The following is a 16,147-nucleotide window of genomic DNA, read 5'->3' as shown; positions in this document are numbered from 1 at the left end:
AGATCCCAACCCCAAATCCCCGATCCCAACCCCAAATCCCCGATCCCAACCCCAAATCCCCGATCCTGTCCCCAAACCCCGGATCCCAACCCCAAACCCCCGATCCCAACCCCAAATCCCCGATCCCAACCCCAAATCCCCGATCCTGTCCCCAAACCCCGGATCCCAACCCCAAATCCCCGATCCTGCCCCCAAATCCCCGATCCCGCCCCCAAACCCTCTATCCTGCTCCCAAACCCCCGATCCCGCCCCCAAATCCCCGATCCTGCCCCCAAACCCCCGATCCCGCCCCTAAACCCCGGATCCCAACCCCAAATCTCGGATCCCGCCCCCAAATCCTCTATCCTGCCCCAAATCCCCCGATCCTGCCCCCAAATCCCCGATCCTGCCCCCAAACCCCCGCTCTTGCCCCACCCAACCCCCAAACCCCACCCCAGGTGCCCAAACCGCCCCAGCGCTGCCCCTCAGTTTCTTACCCTGCCCCCGAACTGCCAAATCCCGTTCCTCAGGTGCCCAACCCCGCCCCAAAACCTCCAAATCCCGTCCCCAAGTGCCAGCCCTGCCCCCCAAGTGCCAGTCCCGCCCCCCAAGTGCCCACCCCTCCCTCCAGGTGCCCGTTCCTGCCCCACAGCCCCTCCAATCCTGCCCTGGGGTGCCCAAACCCACCCCCAAGTACCCGATCCCGCCCCCGAGGTGCCAGCCCTGCCCCCCAAGTGCCCAAACCTGCCCCCCAAGTGCCCAAATCCACCCCCCAAGTGCCCAAACCCGCCCCCCAAGTGCCCAAATCCACCCCCCAAGTGCCCAAATCCACCCCCCAAGTGCCCACCCCTCCCGCCCCACAACCCCTCCCGCCCCACAACCCCTCCAATCCTGCCCTGGGGTGCCCAAACCTGTTCCTCCGCTCCCCGAATCCTGCCCGGGGTGCCCGAACCTGCCCCCCAAGTGCCCGAACCAGCCCCCCAAGTGCCAGCCCTGCCCCCCAAGTGCCCGAACCTGCCCCCCAAGTGCCCGGTCCGGCCCCCAGGAGCGATGCCGGGCCCAGGTGAGGAGGCGCGGGCGCCGGGGGGCAGCTGAGCCGCTCGCAGGTGTGCGGGATGCTCCGGCAGGAGCTGAGCCGGGACGGAGCCTTCCTCCAGGGCCACCCGCACGTCCTCGTCATCCTCGGCGCCTCCGTGAGTGGGGACGGGGCCAGGAAGGGGTTTGGGGGGGGGAGTCGGGGGCAAAAATTTGGGGTTTGGGGGGATGAAGGGGTTTGGGGGTGGTTGGGGGGGAATGAAGGAGTTTGGGGGGGAATAAAGGGGTTTGTGGGGGGATAAATGGGTTTGGGGGCAGAAATTTGGGGTTTGTGGGGGAATAAAGGGGTTTGGGGGGGATAAATGGGTTTGTGGAGGAATGAAGGGGTTTGTGGAGGGTTGGGGGCAGAAATTTGGGGTTTGTGGGGGAATGAAGGGGTTTGGGGAGGATTCAGAGGGCTGGAAAGGGGAACTGGGGGGGCTGGAGGGGGAGAAAAGGGGGTTAGGGGGGATTGAGGGGGACTGGAAGGGGGAATGAAGGGGTTTGGGGGGGCTGGAGAGGGAATGCAGGGGGTTGGGGGGAATTGGGGGTGTTGGAGGGGGAACGAAGGGGTTGGGGGAGAAATTTGGGGCTTGGCTGGCACAATGAAGGGGTTTGGGGAGGAATCAGGGGCTGGGGGGGAATGGAGGGGCTGGGAGGGGGATGAAGGGGATTAGGGGCAGAAATTTGAGCTATGGGGGAATAAAGGGGTTTGAGGGATATTGGGGGGCCGGAGGAGAGACAGAAAAGGTTTAGGGAGAGAAATGTGGGGCTTGTAGGGTGGAATGAAGGGGTTTAGGGGGGCTATTGGGGGGCTGTAAGGGAAGAACTGGGGAGAAGGGGTTTGGGGGTGAAAATTGAGGGGCTGGAAGGGGGAGTGAAGGGGTTTGGGGGAAATTGGGGGGCTGGGGAAGGGATGGAGGGGTTTGGGGTGAAATTTGGGGCTTGTGGAATGAAGGGGTTTGGGGGGAAATTGGGGGGCTGGAAAGGGGAATTTGGGGTTTGGGGGGAATTGGGCTGGAAGGAGCAAAAAGGGGGGAAGCAAATCTTGGGGGGTAATGGGGGGTATTGGAGACTGGGAAGAAAATTTGGGGGCAATGAAGAGAATTGGGAGATTTGGGGGGGAAATAAAGGAAATGGGGGAAATGGGGGGGTTGAGGGGGAACTAAAAAGGGTTTGGGGAGAACTGGGGCAAACTGAAGGGGGTGAGGAGGAAATTGGGGGATGGGCAGGAATTGGGGGCACTTTGGGGGGTCATTTGGGGTCACCGGGGGTTGGGGGAGGGGCGGCCACCCCCGGTGCCTCGGGGGAGGGACAGTTGGGGTGGGGGAGGGGAATTGGGGTGCCCCACCCACCCCTCCCCCACCCGCACCCCAACTTCCTCCTCCGCCCCTCCCCCACCCCGTTTCCCAACCCCTCCCATTGACCGCCCCGGGGTGGGGGAGGGGCGGCGGCGCTGACTCAGCACATTCCGGGGGGGTGGGGGAGGGGCCAGGCCCAGCGCTGGCCTCGCCCCTCCCCCAGCCCTGAGCGCCCCTCCCCTCACAGGGCGACCTGGCCAGGAAGAAGATTTACCCCACGATATGGTACGGGGACACTTGGGGACAATGGGGACCTGAGGACACTGAGGGGACAGCGGGGGCATCTGGGGACAGCAGGGACACCTGGGGACAGCGGGGACACCTGGGGACACCGAGGGGACAATGGGGACCCCGAGGGGACAGTGGGGACACCGAGGGGACAATGGGGACACCTGAGGACAGCAGGGACACCAAGTAGACACTAGGAACACTTGGGGACAGTGGGGACACCAAGGGGACAATGGGGACACCAAGGGGACAGAGGAGACAGCAAGGACACCTGGGGACAGCGGGGACACTGAGGGGACAATGGGAACAATGGTGTCATCAAGGCCACCTGTGTTCCACCTGTCACCAGGGTGCTCAGGGTCACCGGTGTCCCCATAGCCGCCCGGGCAGCCAGGGTCACCAATGGCCCCTGGGCCACCAATGTCCCCACCCGTCCCCGGGGTCACTGATGTCACCGGGGCCACTGGGGCTGTCAGAGCCATTGAAGTCCCCAGTGTCCCCACCTGTCCCCAGGGCCACCAGAGTCACTGATATCACCAGGGCCACTCTGGGGCTGCTGCTGTCCCCAGGGCCGCCGGGGCCACCAATGTCACTCAGTGCTGTCCCCAGTGCCACCAGTGTCACTCAGTGCTGCCATTGTCTGCTCTGTCCCCAGTGTCACCACAGCTGTGTGTCCCTGCTGTCCCCAGGGCCACTCGTGTCACCAGCTGGCACCAGTGTCCCCCGGATGAGCCAGTGTCCCCAGTTCCTCAGTTTGCTGCTTCTGTCCCCTGTGTCACCTGTGTCACCTGTCCCCCCCGCGTCCCCTGTCCCTGTGTCACCTGTCCCCCCCGCGTCACCTGTCCCTGTGTCATCTCTCCCGCCCTGTGTCACCTGTCCCTGTGTGTCACCTCTCCCAGGCTGACACGGGGACAGGAGCCCCATTACCAATGTCACCACCCTGAGAGAGGGTTGGTGACACCGGTGTCACCTTGGGCCTGGCGTCCCCAGAGGGCGGTGGTGACAGTGCTGGGGGTGTCCCCAAGGGTTTGGTGGCACAGGTGACAGTGCTGTCCCCCAGGTGGCTCTTCTGGGACAGGCACCCCCTGATGCTGGTGTCACTGTGGAGGTTTGGGAACGCAGGTGGTGACACAGATGGCACAGGTGACACAGGTGACTGTCCCTTGTCCCCAGGTGGCTGTTCCGGGACAGGCTTTTCCCCGATGACAGTGTCCCTTGGGGGGTTGGGGACACAGGTAGTGGCACAGGTGGCACAGGTAGTGACACAGGTGGTGACACAGATGGCACAGGTTGTGGCACAGGTGGTGGCACAGGTGACAGTGCTGTTCCTTGTCCCCAGGTGCCTGTTCTGGGACGGGCTCCTCCCTGATGACAGTGTCCTGGGGGGGTTGGGGACACAGGTGTCAGCACAGATGGCACAGGTGGCACAGGTGGTGGCACAGGTGACTGTCCCTTTGCAGGTGGCTGTTCTGGGACGGGCTCCTCCCGATGACAGTGTCCCTGGGGGGGTTGGGGACACAGGTGGCGGCACAGGTGACACGGATGGTGGCACAGGTAGCACAGGTGGTGGCACAGGTGACACAGGTGGCAGAGGTGGTGGCACAGGTGTTGGCACAGGTGGCACAGGTGGTGGCACAGGTGGTGGCACAGGTGGTGGCACAGGTGGCACAGGTGGTGGCACAGGTGGCACAGGTGACTGTCCCTTTGCAGGTGGCTGTTCCGGGATGGGCTCCTCCCCGATCACACGCGCGTCGTCGGCTTCGCCCGCTCGCCCCTCACCGTGGAGCTCATCCATGAGCAGACCCTGCCCTACCTCAAGGTGACAGCGCTGTCCCCTCCTGTCCTCTCTGGCCTCTCCTGGCCTCACCTGTCTTCTCTGGCCTCACCTGTCCCTCTGTGTTCCCTCTGTCCCCTCCTGTCTCCTCTTAGTCCCCTCTGTCCCTCTCTGTCCCGTCCTGTTCCCTCCTGACCTCACCTGTCCCTTCCTGTCCCCAGCTGTCCCCAGCTGACCCCCAAGGACAGGCTCTGCCTGACCTGTGTCCCCTCACCTGTCCCTGCCTGTCACAGGTGACCCCTGAGGGCACTCTCTGTGTTCCCCGTCTGACCTGTCCCTTGTCCTGATCTGTCCCCACAGGTGACCCCCAAGGACAGTCCCTGCCTGGACGCGTTCCTGTCCCTGTCTCACCTGTCTCACCTGTCCGCTGTCCCCACAGGTGACCCCCGAGGACGGGCCCTGCCTGGCCGCGTTCCTGTCCCTGCAGAGCTTCGTGCGGGGTCAGTACGGGGACGAGGCCTCGTTCCGGGCACTGGACGCTCACCTGCGGGGGCTGCCCGGGGGTGACCGCGCCCACCGGCTCTTCTACCTGGCACTGCCCCCCAGCGTGTACACACCTGTGACCCAGCACCTGAGAGCGCTCTGCATGGGCCAGGGGTGAGTGGGGACACGGGGACACACCTGGGGCACACCTGGGACACAGCACCAGAGAGCTCTGTGCATGGGCCAGGGGTGAGTGGGGACACAAAGACACACCTGGGGCACACCTGGGACACAGCACCTGAGAGCGCTCTGCATGGGCCAGGGGTGAGTGGGGACACAGGGACACACCTGGGGTACACCTGGGACACAGCACAGAATGGGGACACACCTGTGACCCAGCACCTGAGGGACCTGTGCATGGGCCAGGAGTGAGTGGGGACACGCCTGGGACACACCTGGGACACAGCACAGAATGGGGACACACCTGGGGCACACCTGTGACCCAGCACCTGAGAGCGCTCTGCATGGGCCAGAGGTGAGTGGGGACACAGGGACACGCCTGGGACACAGCACAGAATGGGGACACACCTGGGACACAGCACCTGAGAGACCTGTGCATGGGCCAGGGGTGAGTGGGGACTCAGGGACACACCTGGGACAGAGGGACACACTTGGGACACAGCACAGAATGGGGGACACCTGGGACACACCTGGGACACACCTGGGACACACCTGAGACACACCTGTCACCCAGCACCTGAGGGCCCTGTGCATGGGCCAGGGGTGAGTTGGGGACATGGGGACCATGTCCTCCTGTCTCCCTGCACGTTCCCATGTTCCCCATATCCATGTCCCCTGTGTCCCCATGTCCCTTGTGTCCTTGTGCTCTCATGTACCCCCACACCTTGTGTGTCCCTGTGTGCCACCGTGTGTCCCCATATGTCCCTGTGTGTCTGTGTGTCCCTTATGTCCCTGTGTCCCCCATGTCCCTACTTTCCTATGTCCCATGTCCCTCCATGTGTCCTTGTGTCCCCATATGTCCCGTGTCCTCTGTGTCTCTGCATGTCCCACCATGTCCGTGTGTCTCATGTCCCCACATTCCCCCATGTCCCCCTCAGGTTCCCGTGTCCCCATGCGTCCCCACATGTCCCATGTCTCTGTGTGTTCCCCTCATGTCCCCCTGTGTCCTGTGGTCCCTGCCCTCACATGCCCGTGTCCCTGTCCCCAGGTGGAACCGCGTGATCGTGGAGAAGCCGTTTGGGCGGGACCTGGGCTCGTCGGAGGAGCTGTCGGCGCACCTGAGCGCGCTGTTCCGCGAGGAGCAGATCTACCGCATGGACCACTACCTGGGCAAGGAGATGGTGCAGAGCCTCATGGTGCTGCGGTGAGTGGGGACAGGGGAGGGGACACAGGGACATGGGAGGGGACAGGGGAGAGCCTCGTGGTGCTGCAGTGCGCTGGGGACACGGCAGGGGATGGGGACACGGCAGGGGACAGAGACGTGGGAGTGAACATGGGGACATGGGGACACGGGAGGGAAGAGCCTCACGGTGCTGTGGTGGGACAGGGGACATGGGAGGGGATGGGGGACAGGGGACATGGGAAGGGAGATGGGAGGGGACATGGGAGGGGACGGGGGACATGGGAGGGGACACGGGAGCATGAGAGGGGACATGGGGACATGGGGATATGGGAGGGGACAGGGACACAGGAGGGGACATGGGGACATGGGAGGGGACAGGGAGGGGACAGGGGACACGGGAACACGCACAGCACTCCTCAGCCACCCCTCACCCACCCCAGGTTCGGTAACCGCATCTTCGGGCCCATCTGGAACCGCGACAACGTCGCCTGCGTGGTGCTCACCTTCAAGGAGCCCTTCGGCACCGAGGGCCGCGGCGGCTACCTCGACGACTTCGGCATCATCCGGTGAGGATGGACGTCCCCCGGTGTCCCCGCGTCCCCTCCGCGTCCCCCCGTGTCCCCCGACCCCGTGGCAGCGCCGGCTCCCCGCAGGGACGTGATGCAGAACCACCTTCTGCAGCTGCTCTGCCTCGTGGCCATGGAGAAGCCAGCATCCACCAACCCCGACGATGTCCGTGACGAGAAGGTGGGGACAGCAGGGACACCAGGGTGTCACCAAAGTGTCACCACCCCCTGACACCACACCGGTCACTGAGCTTTATGTCCTCAATGGTCACATCATGGTCACAGCCACAGGGACCATCCCCAGGTGGCCCCAGGGTTGTGTCTCCCTATGGCCACATCCCCCCATCCCAGTCGTGTCCCACCACCACGTGCTTGATGGTGGCCCCCCAAAGCCACGTCCCCCATGGCCACATCCCCAACTTTGTTCCATCACCCCATTATTGATGGTGTCCCCCCAAACCCACATTCCCCATTGCCATGTTCTCACTGAGCATGTCCCCAGCCATGTCCTGTCATGCTGTTATCGATGGTGGACCCTAATGCCACAACTCCTGTGGCCATGTCCCAAACCACATCCTATCAGCACCTTCTTGTTGATGACCCCCAAACTACGTCCCCCAGTGGCCACATCCCCCACACCCCCATCCCATTGCCTGCTCTTACTGGTGGCCCCCCATAAACACATCCTCAAACAGTCCCACCCTGTGGTCTCACTGGAGCCCCCATAACCAGGTGTCCCTCACCTGTCCCTCACCTGTCCCCCAGGTGAAGGTGCTCAAGTGCATCAGCCCGGTGGAGCTGCAGGACGTGGTGCTGGGCCAGTACGTGGGCAACCCCGAGGGCCCCCCCGAGGCACAGAAGGGCTACCTGGACGACCCCACGGTGCCCGCCGGCTCCACCACGCCCACCTTCGCCACCGCGGTGCTGCGCGTGGCCAACGAACGCTGGGACGGTGAGAGGGTGTGGTGGCCGTGATGGCTGTGATGGTGGTGGTGATGGTTACCATGGTGATGATAATGGCAATGACTATGATGATGGCAGTTGCTGTGGTGATGACATTTGTAGTTATGATGACAATAACGGTGGTGACAATGGTGATGGTCGTGGAGATGGTGCTGTTGATGGTGTGATGATGATGGTGGCCAGGAGATGGTGCTGATGATGGTGATGATGATGGTGTTGGCCGTGGAGATGGTGTTAGTGAGATGATGGTGTTGGCCATGGAGACGGTGATGATGATGGTGTTGGCCATGGAGATGGTGCTGATGATGGTGGTGGCCATGGAGATCGTGCTGATGATGGTGATGATGATGGTGTTGGCCATGGAGATGGTGCTAGTGATGATGATGGTGTTGGCCATGGAGATGGTGCCAGTGATGGTGATGATGATGGTGTTGGCCATGGAGACGGTGATGATGATGGTGTTGGCCATGGAGATGGTGCTGATGATGGTGATGATGATGGTGGTGGCCATGGAGATGGTGCTGCTGGTGGTGGTGATGATGCTGGCCAGGAGATGGTGATGATGATGGCAATGGCCACAATGGTGACATTGATGACCAGAGGATGACTGAGGTGTTGACCGTGATGATGGTGATGGTTGCAATGATAATGGAGATGATGAGCAATGGTGACGTCAATGATGATGGTGGTGGTGACAATGCCGATGGTGTCCCAGGTGTGCCATTAGTGCTGCATTATGGGAACACGCTGGGATAGGGATGGATGGTGGTGATGATGGGTGGTGAGGACTGTGATGACATTAATGGATGATGATGATGGTGACAATGGTGATAACATTGATGGATGTTGATGACTTTGACAGTGTTGGTGGTGATGTTGTTGATGATGGTGATGGATGTTGACGATGTGTATGATGATAATGATGACGATGTTGGTGCATGGATGTTGATGATGATGACGGTGCTGTTGGACGTTGATGACATTGATTATGATGGATGCTGGTGATTGTGGTGATGTTGATGGATGTTGACAAGGTGGATAATGACAGTGTTGGTGACAGTGTTGTTGGTGATGGTGATGGATGTTGATGATGTGGATGGTGACAATGATGACAATGTTGATGCATGTTGATGATGACAATGATGATGATGATGGTGGCAACGATGGTGATGGATGTTGATGATGATAAGTATGATGATGATGACAATGACGATGTTGATCAATGTTGATGAGGATGTTGATGATGATGTTGGTGATGATGATGACGTTGCTAGATATTGATGATGATGGTGATGATGACGATGACCATATTGATGGGTGTTGACTGATGATGTTGACAATGTTGGTGATGCTGCTGCTGCTGATGACAGCGTAGATGATGAGATGATGGGACTGATGACAATGGCAATGTCGACAATGACGATGTCAATGTTGAGGATGGCTGTGTTGATAACATTGATGATGTTGTTGATGACAATGTTGGCAATGACGATGACAATGATGACCATGATGATGACCCCTCAGGTGTCCCCTCCATGCTGCACTGTGGGAAGGCACTGGGATGGTGATGGATGGTGATTCTGTTGATGATGATGACAATGATGATGATGATGATGTGGATGGTGATGTTGATGGATGTTGGTGATGCTGATAATATTGATGCTGACTGACAATGATGACAATGCCACTGTCCCCAGGCATCCTGTTCAGGCTGCAGGAAGGCACCTGGGATGTTGATGGATGGTGATGGATTTTGATGATGATGATGTTAGTGATAACGATGATATTGATGATGACAATGCCAACGATGCTACTGTACCCAGGTGTTCCATTCATGCTGCGCTGCTGGGATGGTGATGGATGGAGGTTATGTTCATGGATGTTGATGATGATGATGACGTCAACTATGAATGATGATGATGTGGATGGATGTTGATGACAACGATATTAGTGATGACGATGATATTGATGATGACAATGACAACGATGCCATTGATGGATGGCGATGGATGTTGATGATGATGATGATGTGGATGGTGATGTTGATGATAATGATGATATTGATGATGGCAATGCCAACCCTGCCAATGACACCACTGTTACCAGGCATCCTGTTTGTGCTCCACTACTGGGATGGCGATGGATGGGGATGATGTTGATGGATGTTGATGGATGTTGATGACGATGATGTTAGTGATGATGATGATGATGATGTGGATGGTGATGTTGATGGATGTTGATGATGATGACATTAGTGATGATGATGAGGATATTGACGACGACAATGACAATGATGCCATTGATGGATGGTGATGGATGGGGATGACATTGATGTTAGCAATGATAATGATGACAATGATGATGATGATGTTGATGGATGGTGATGGATGTTGATGATGATGATGTTAGTGATGACAACGATGACATTGACACTGCCAATGATGCCAACAACACCGCTGTCCCCAAGCGTCCCATTTGTGCGGCACTGCAGGAAGGCACAGGGATAGGGATGATGTTGATGACAGCGATGAGGTTGACAAGGACGATGATTATGATGTTGATGTGGATGGTGATGTTGATTGATGTTGATGATGACGATGATGATGATGTTAGTGATGACAATGACGATGATGATGTGGATGGTGATGATGGATGTTGATGACAATGATGTTAGCAATGACAACGATGACAATGATGATATTGATGATGACAATGCCAATGATGGCACCAACGCGGTTGTCCCCAGGTGTCCTGTTCGTGCTGTGCTGCTGGGCTGGTAATGGATGGTGATGATGTTGATGGATGTTGAAGACAATGATGATATAGATGATGACAATGATGATAATGTGGATGGTGATGTTGAAGACAATGATGTTAGTGATGACAATGATGATGATGATAATGACAATGATAATATCGATAATGACGATGATGGTGATGCAGATGGTGATATTGATGACAATGATGACATTGACAATGCCAACGAAGCCACTGTCCCCAGGCGTGCTGTTCATGCTGTGCTGTGGGAAGGCGCTGGGATGGCCGTGGGTGGTGATGGTATTGATGGATGTTGATGACATTGATGACAATGACAATGATGACAACGATGCTGTTGATGGTGACAATGGCAGTGCCGCTGTCCCCAGGCGTGCTGCTTGTGCTATGCTGTGGGACGGCGCTAGGATGGTGATGGATGGGGACAATGTTGATGGATGTTGATGACAATGACAACAATGACAATGGTGACAATTGCAGTGCCACTGTCCCCAAGTGTGCTGCTTGCACTGCGCTGTGGGACGGCGCGAGGATGGTGATGGATGAGGACAATGTTGATGGATGTTGACGACAATGGCAATGACGACAGTGACATTGATGACAATGACGCCGCTGTCCCCAGGTGTCCCGTTCGTGCTGCGCTGCGGGAAGGCGCTGAACGAGCGCAAGGCCGAGGTGCGGCTGCAGTTCCGGGAGGTGCCCGGGGACATCTTCGCGCGGCAGTGCAAGCGCAACGAGCTGGTGGTGCGGGTGCAGCCGCGCGAGGCCGTCTACGCCAAGCTCAACACCAAGAAACCCGGCATGTTCCTGCGGCCCGAGGAGTCCGAGCTCGACCTCACCTACGGCAGCCGGTACAAGGTACCCAGAACGGGCAGGGCACACAGGGACGGGGACACAAAAATGGGGTCTGGGGTACCCAGAACGGGCAGGGGACACGGGGATGGGGACACAAAAATGGGGTCTGGGGTACCCAGAACGGGCAGGGCACACGGGGACCGGGACACAAAAATGGGTCTGGGGTACCCAGAACGGGCAGGGCACACGGGGATGGGGAACAAAATGGGGTCTGGGGCCCCGGGAGGGGGATGGGTGACGGACCGGATGGGGCACTGAGACACAAAAATGGGGGTGGGGGACACAGGGATGGAGCATTCAGACCCCAAAAATGGGGGTGGAGGACATGGGGATGGGATTTGGGGACACAAAAATGGGGACACAGAAATAGCAATGGGGACATGGGGATGGAGCACTGAGACACAAAAATGGGGGTGGGGGACACGGGAATGGGGCAGTGAGACACAAAAATGGGGTTTGGGGACACGGGAATGGGATGGGAGCACAAAATGGAACTTGGGGAAATAGGAATAGGGGTGGGGACACAGAAATGGGATTTGGGGACACAAAAATGGACCATTGAGACCCAAATATATGGTTTGGGGACCCAAAAATTGAGTTTTGGGACATGAAAATAGAGCGCCCAGACCCAAAATGGGGTTTCAGGACACAAAAATGGGGCTGGAACCCCAAAATCTCAACACTGAGACTCAAAATTGGAATGTTAAGACCAAAATTGGAACATTGAGACCCTAAAATTGGAGGTGGAGAGGTCACATCTCAGGGGTTCTCCACACCTGGGGAGGTCCTCAAAACCCACCTGGGTCCTCCCAAAACCCACCTGGATCCTCCCAAAACCCACCTGGGCACCCCAAATCCCAGGTGTTCCCCACACACCTGGGGCCACCTCAAACCCAGAGGAGCCCCCAAAATCCCCCAACCCCAGGACCGCTCCAAAGCCCAGGTGCCCGCCCACACCTGGGGGAGCCCCCCACACACCTGGGGGTGCCCCCAGACCCCCCCAGACCACCCCGGTGCCCCCCAGGATGTGAAGCTGCCGGACGCCTACGAGCGGCTGCTGCTGGACGTCATCTGCGGGAACCAAATGCACTTTGTGCGCAGGTGAGAGGGGACAGGTGACACCTGGGGACAGGTGAGAGGGAACAGGTGACACCTGGGGACTGGGGGGACATGGGGATGGGGGGACATGGCAGGGACAGGTGGGATATGGGATCAGGTGGGACATGGGGATGAGTGGGACATAAAGGGGAGGGCACAGGTGGGACATGGGGACAGGTAGGACAGAGAGACAGGTGGGACAGAGGGGGACAGGTGGAACATGGGGACAGGTAGGACAGAGGGACAGGTGGGACATAGAGGGGAGGGCACAGGTGGAACATGGGGACATGTGGGACATTGGGACAGGTGAGACATGGTGGAGGCAGGTGGGACTTGAGGTGGGAAGGGCACAGGTGGGACATAGGGAGACAGGTGTGACATGGTGACAGGTGAGACTGGGGGTGGGGGGTGACAGTACAGGTAGGACTAGTTTGGAGGAGCTGGAGAGTCTGGGGGGGACAGGTGGGACATGGGGGGGACAGGTGAGTCCAGTTTGGGGAGGGTGAGCGAGACCAGTTGAGGGGGACAGGTGGGACCAGTCTGAGGGGGAGGATGGGATCTGGGAGGGGCAGGTGAGGCCAGGTTGGGGGGGGGGCAGGATTTTGAGGGGGGAAGATGGGACCAGTTTGGAGGGGCAGATTGGACTGGTTTGAGGGGGGTAGGTGAGTCTGGGGGGGGCAGGTGTAATACAGGAACAGGTGGGACATGGGGACAGGGGGGACAGAGGGACAGGTGAGACATGAGCACAGGTGGGACAGAGGGACAGGTGGGACAGAGGCACAGGTGGGACAGAGGGACAGGTGGGATAGAGGGACAGGTGAGACATGAGCACAGGTGGGACAGAGGGACAGGTGGGACAGTGGGACAGGTGAGATATGAGCACAGGTGGGACAGAGGGACAGGTTCCTACCTGTCAGGGGAAGGACAGGTGAGGCCAGTTTGGGGGGAAGATGGGACCGGTTTAGGGTGGACAGGTGACTCTGGGCGGGGCAGGGGGTACCAGTGTAAGGGGCATGATGGGACCAGTTTGGGGGGACTGGTGGGACCAGTTTGGAGTGGGGAAAAAGGGGTCAGGTGAGTTTGAGGCGACAGGTGGGACCAGGTTGGAGGAGAAGATGGGACCAGTTTGGGGGCCCAGGTGTGCTCTGGGGCTGTCCAGGTGAGCCTAGGAAGGGCCCAGGTGAGCTCAGGTGAGGTTTGGGGTGCGCCGGGTCAGTTTTGGGTGCCCAGGTGAGCTCTGGGTCAGTTTTGGGGTGTCCCCTCCCTCCCCGCAGTGACGAGCTGCGCGAGGCCTGGCGCATCTTCACCCCCCTGCTGCACCAGATCGAGCAGCGCCGCGAGCCCCCCATCCCCTACCCCTACGGCAGGTGAGTCAGGGGGCACCGGGGAGCACCTGGGGGGGCTGGGGAGCACCTGGGGGGCAGCTGGGGGGCCGTGAAGTGCTTTGGGGGGTCCTGGGGGGTCCTGGGGGGGGCTGGCAGGCACCTGGGGACACCTGGAGGGAAGGGTGTGGTCCCGGGGGTCCTTTTGGGGGTCTGGGGTTCCCCAGCAGTCCCACTGGGGATTTGTGTTGTCCCAGGGGCCTGGGAGGGTCCTGGGGGTCTCACTAAGGATTTGGGGGTCCTCTTGGGGATTTGGGGGTTCGTGTTGGGTACTGGGGGGTCCCATTGGGGATTTGGGGGTCCCGTTGGGGATTTGGGGGTCCCGTCGGGTACTGGGGATCCCCTTGGGGATTTGGGGGTCCTGTTGGGGATTTGGGGGTCCCGTGGGTTGGGGGTCCGTTGGGTACTGGGGGGTCCCATTGGGGATTTGGGGGTCCCGTTGGGGATTTGGGGGTCCCGTTGGGTACTGGGGGGTCCCCTTGGGGATTTGGGGGTCCTGTTGGGTCTTTTTTATGGGGTTGTTGGGGATTTGGGGGGTCCCGTTGGGTACTGGGGGGTCCCATTGGGGATTTGGGGGTCCTGTTGGGTACTGGGGGGTCCCGTTGGGGATTTGGGGGTCCCATTGGGGATTTGGGGGTCCCATTGGGGATTTGGGGCTCCCGTTGGGTACTGGGGGTCCCATTGGGGATTTGGGGGTCCTGTGGGTCTCCCCCTGACCCCCGGTCCCCCCCTTTCCCAGCCGGGGCCCCCCCGAGGCGGACGAGCTCCTGCGGCGGGCGGGGTTCCTGTACGAGGGCACCTACCGGTGGGTGCCCCCCGGGCCCGACCCCCACTCCTGACCCACGGCCGGACCTCCACAAACACACCAGGGCTCTGGGTTGGGGGTGGTGCCCCGTGGGACCCCCCTGCCCTGTAATCCCCCAATCCTGCCCCACAGATCCCCCAATCCTGCCCCAGAATGCCCCCAACACACTCCAGCCCCCCAAAAACACCTCTGGGCTGGGGGTGACCCCCATAACCCCCCCCACCCCATAGAGCCCCCCAACCCTGCCCCACAGACCCCCTGGGCCCCTGACCCCCGCAGCTGGGACCAAAGCTCCCCCTCCCCCAATCAAGACCCCAAAGCTTAATTACTTCCTCATTATCCCTTCCCCCGACACCGGGAGCAATTAATGATTAACTCAAATCAATTAATCAATTAACGTGCTAATAACCAGGACCAATTAAACCCACCTTTGGCTAATTAATTATCACCAACACACTTTAATTGCCCCCCAGAAATGATGCCAAATCCTGGGAGAAGTAGGATGTAGACTTCTGTGTTGACGAAAGAATCAGAAGGGTGTTGGTATAGGACTGGGTCGCCCCTCCTGCTGCCAGGGAGGGGTCGAAGAAGGTGGTGTTGAGGTTGCGTCTGTCGAGGAGTGTCCGTAATTCCTGCTGGCAGGGACAGGGAGGGACAGAAGTAGTAGAACTGCGGTGATTAGGACGGATCCGGCAGGCCAATCTTCAACATGGGCCTCTCCCAAGGGCAGAGCAGTCTTCCCACAACTGCCTTTTTCCGTGGCCCCCTCCCCTCTGTTCAAAGGTGAAAGAGAAAGAGCTTCCTGCAGTTTTTTTGTTCTTAAATACATCACCACAGAGGCATTGCTAACTCCCCCAAGTTGAGCCAGCCAGTGTTGATCATCAGGGGCTCTGCAGGACAGAGCAGAAGTTTCGAGAAGCTTCTGTCTCAGAAGCAGCCTCTATGGCTTCCTCTGCCCCCACTAAAAAGCCAAATTGTTAACCCAACACAGAGGGGGGAAAGGGCTCAGGATTGCGGGGTTTCCCCTGAGGCACCTGAGCAGATGGTGAAAATCCTTTTTTTGGTGAGGCGGCTGTTATAAAGGTCCCGGTTCCGTGGCTGCTCTGAGGAGCAGAGGCTCACGCACGGCAGGAGAAGCAGGACCGGGCTGGGCTCTGGCGGTGGCAGCGAACTGGCTGCCAGGCAGCCGCTCTGACCGCCCTCCTCCGAGGCTGAGAGGGAGAGAGAGCTCGGAGCTGCAGCCAGCCCCTGCCCCCAGCCCAGACCTCGTGTGGCATCTCCGTCCCTGCCGGAGAAACCCCTCAGGTAAGAGAAGGGCAGCCAGGTGCCCTCCTCCCTGAGCTTGGCCATTTCTTTTGTCTCTGCTGAGTCTCGGTGGTTAAGGTTTCACAGCGACAGGTGGGACAAAATTCCACGAGAGAAAGAAACAAAAGGAGAAATC

The 16,147-nt window shown here is 59.2% G+C and overlaps 1 protein-coding gene across 1 annotated transcript; it reads left to right on the top strand.

Moving 5' to 3' along the window:
• Positions 1 to 1,029: 1,029 nt before the first annotated feature.
• Positions 1,030 to 15,050, top strand: G6PD (glucose-6-phosphate dehydrogenase). Its single transcript, XM_030970281.1, is given in 13 exon segments — positions 1,030 to 1,051; positions 1,054 to 1,172; positions 2,602 to 2,639; positions 4,353 to 4,461; positions 4,856 to 5,073; positions 6,128 to 6,283; positions 6,703 to 6,828; positions 6,916 to 7,009; positions 7,594 to 7,780; positions 11,189 to 11,424; positions 12,446 to 12,522; positions 13,794 to 13,886; positions 14,641 to 15,050. Coding segments are annotated over 13 exon segments (1,575 nt in total). The 3' UTR covers positions 14,741 to 15,050.
• The last annotated feature ends 1,097 nt before the right edge of the window (positions 15,051 to 16,147 follow it).

Source organism: Camarhynchus parvulus, unplaced genomic scaffold (assembly GCF_901933205.1).
Source record: "Camarhynchus parvulus unplaced genomic scaffold, STF_HiC, whole genome shotgun sequence".
Taxonomy (NCBI): Eukaryota; Metazoa; Chordata; class Aves; order Passeriformes; family Thraupidae; genus Camarhynchus; species Camarhynchus parvulus.
This window is presented reverse-complemented; position numbering and strand designations above follow the sequence as displayed.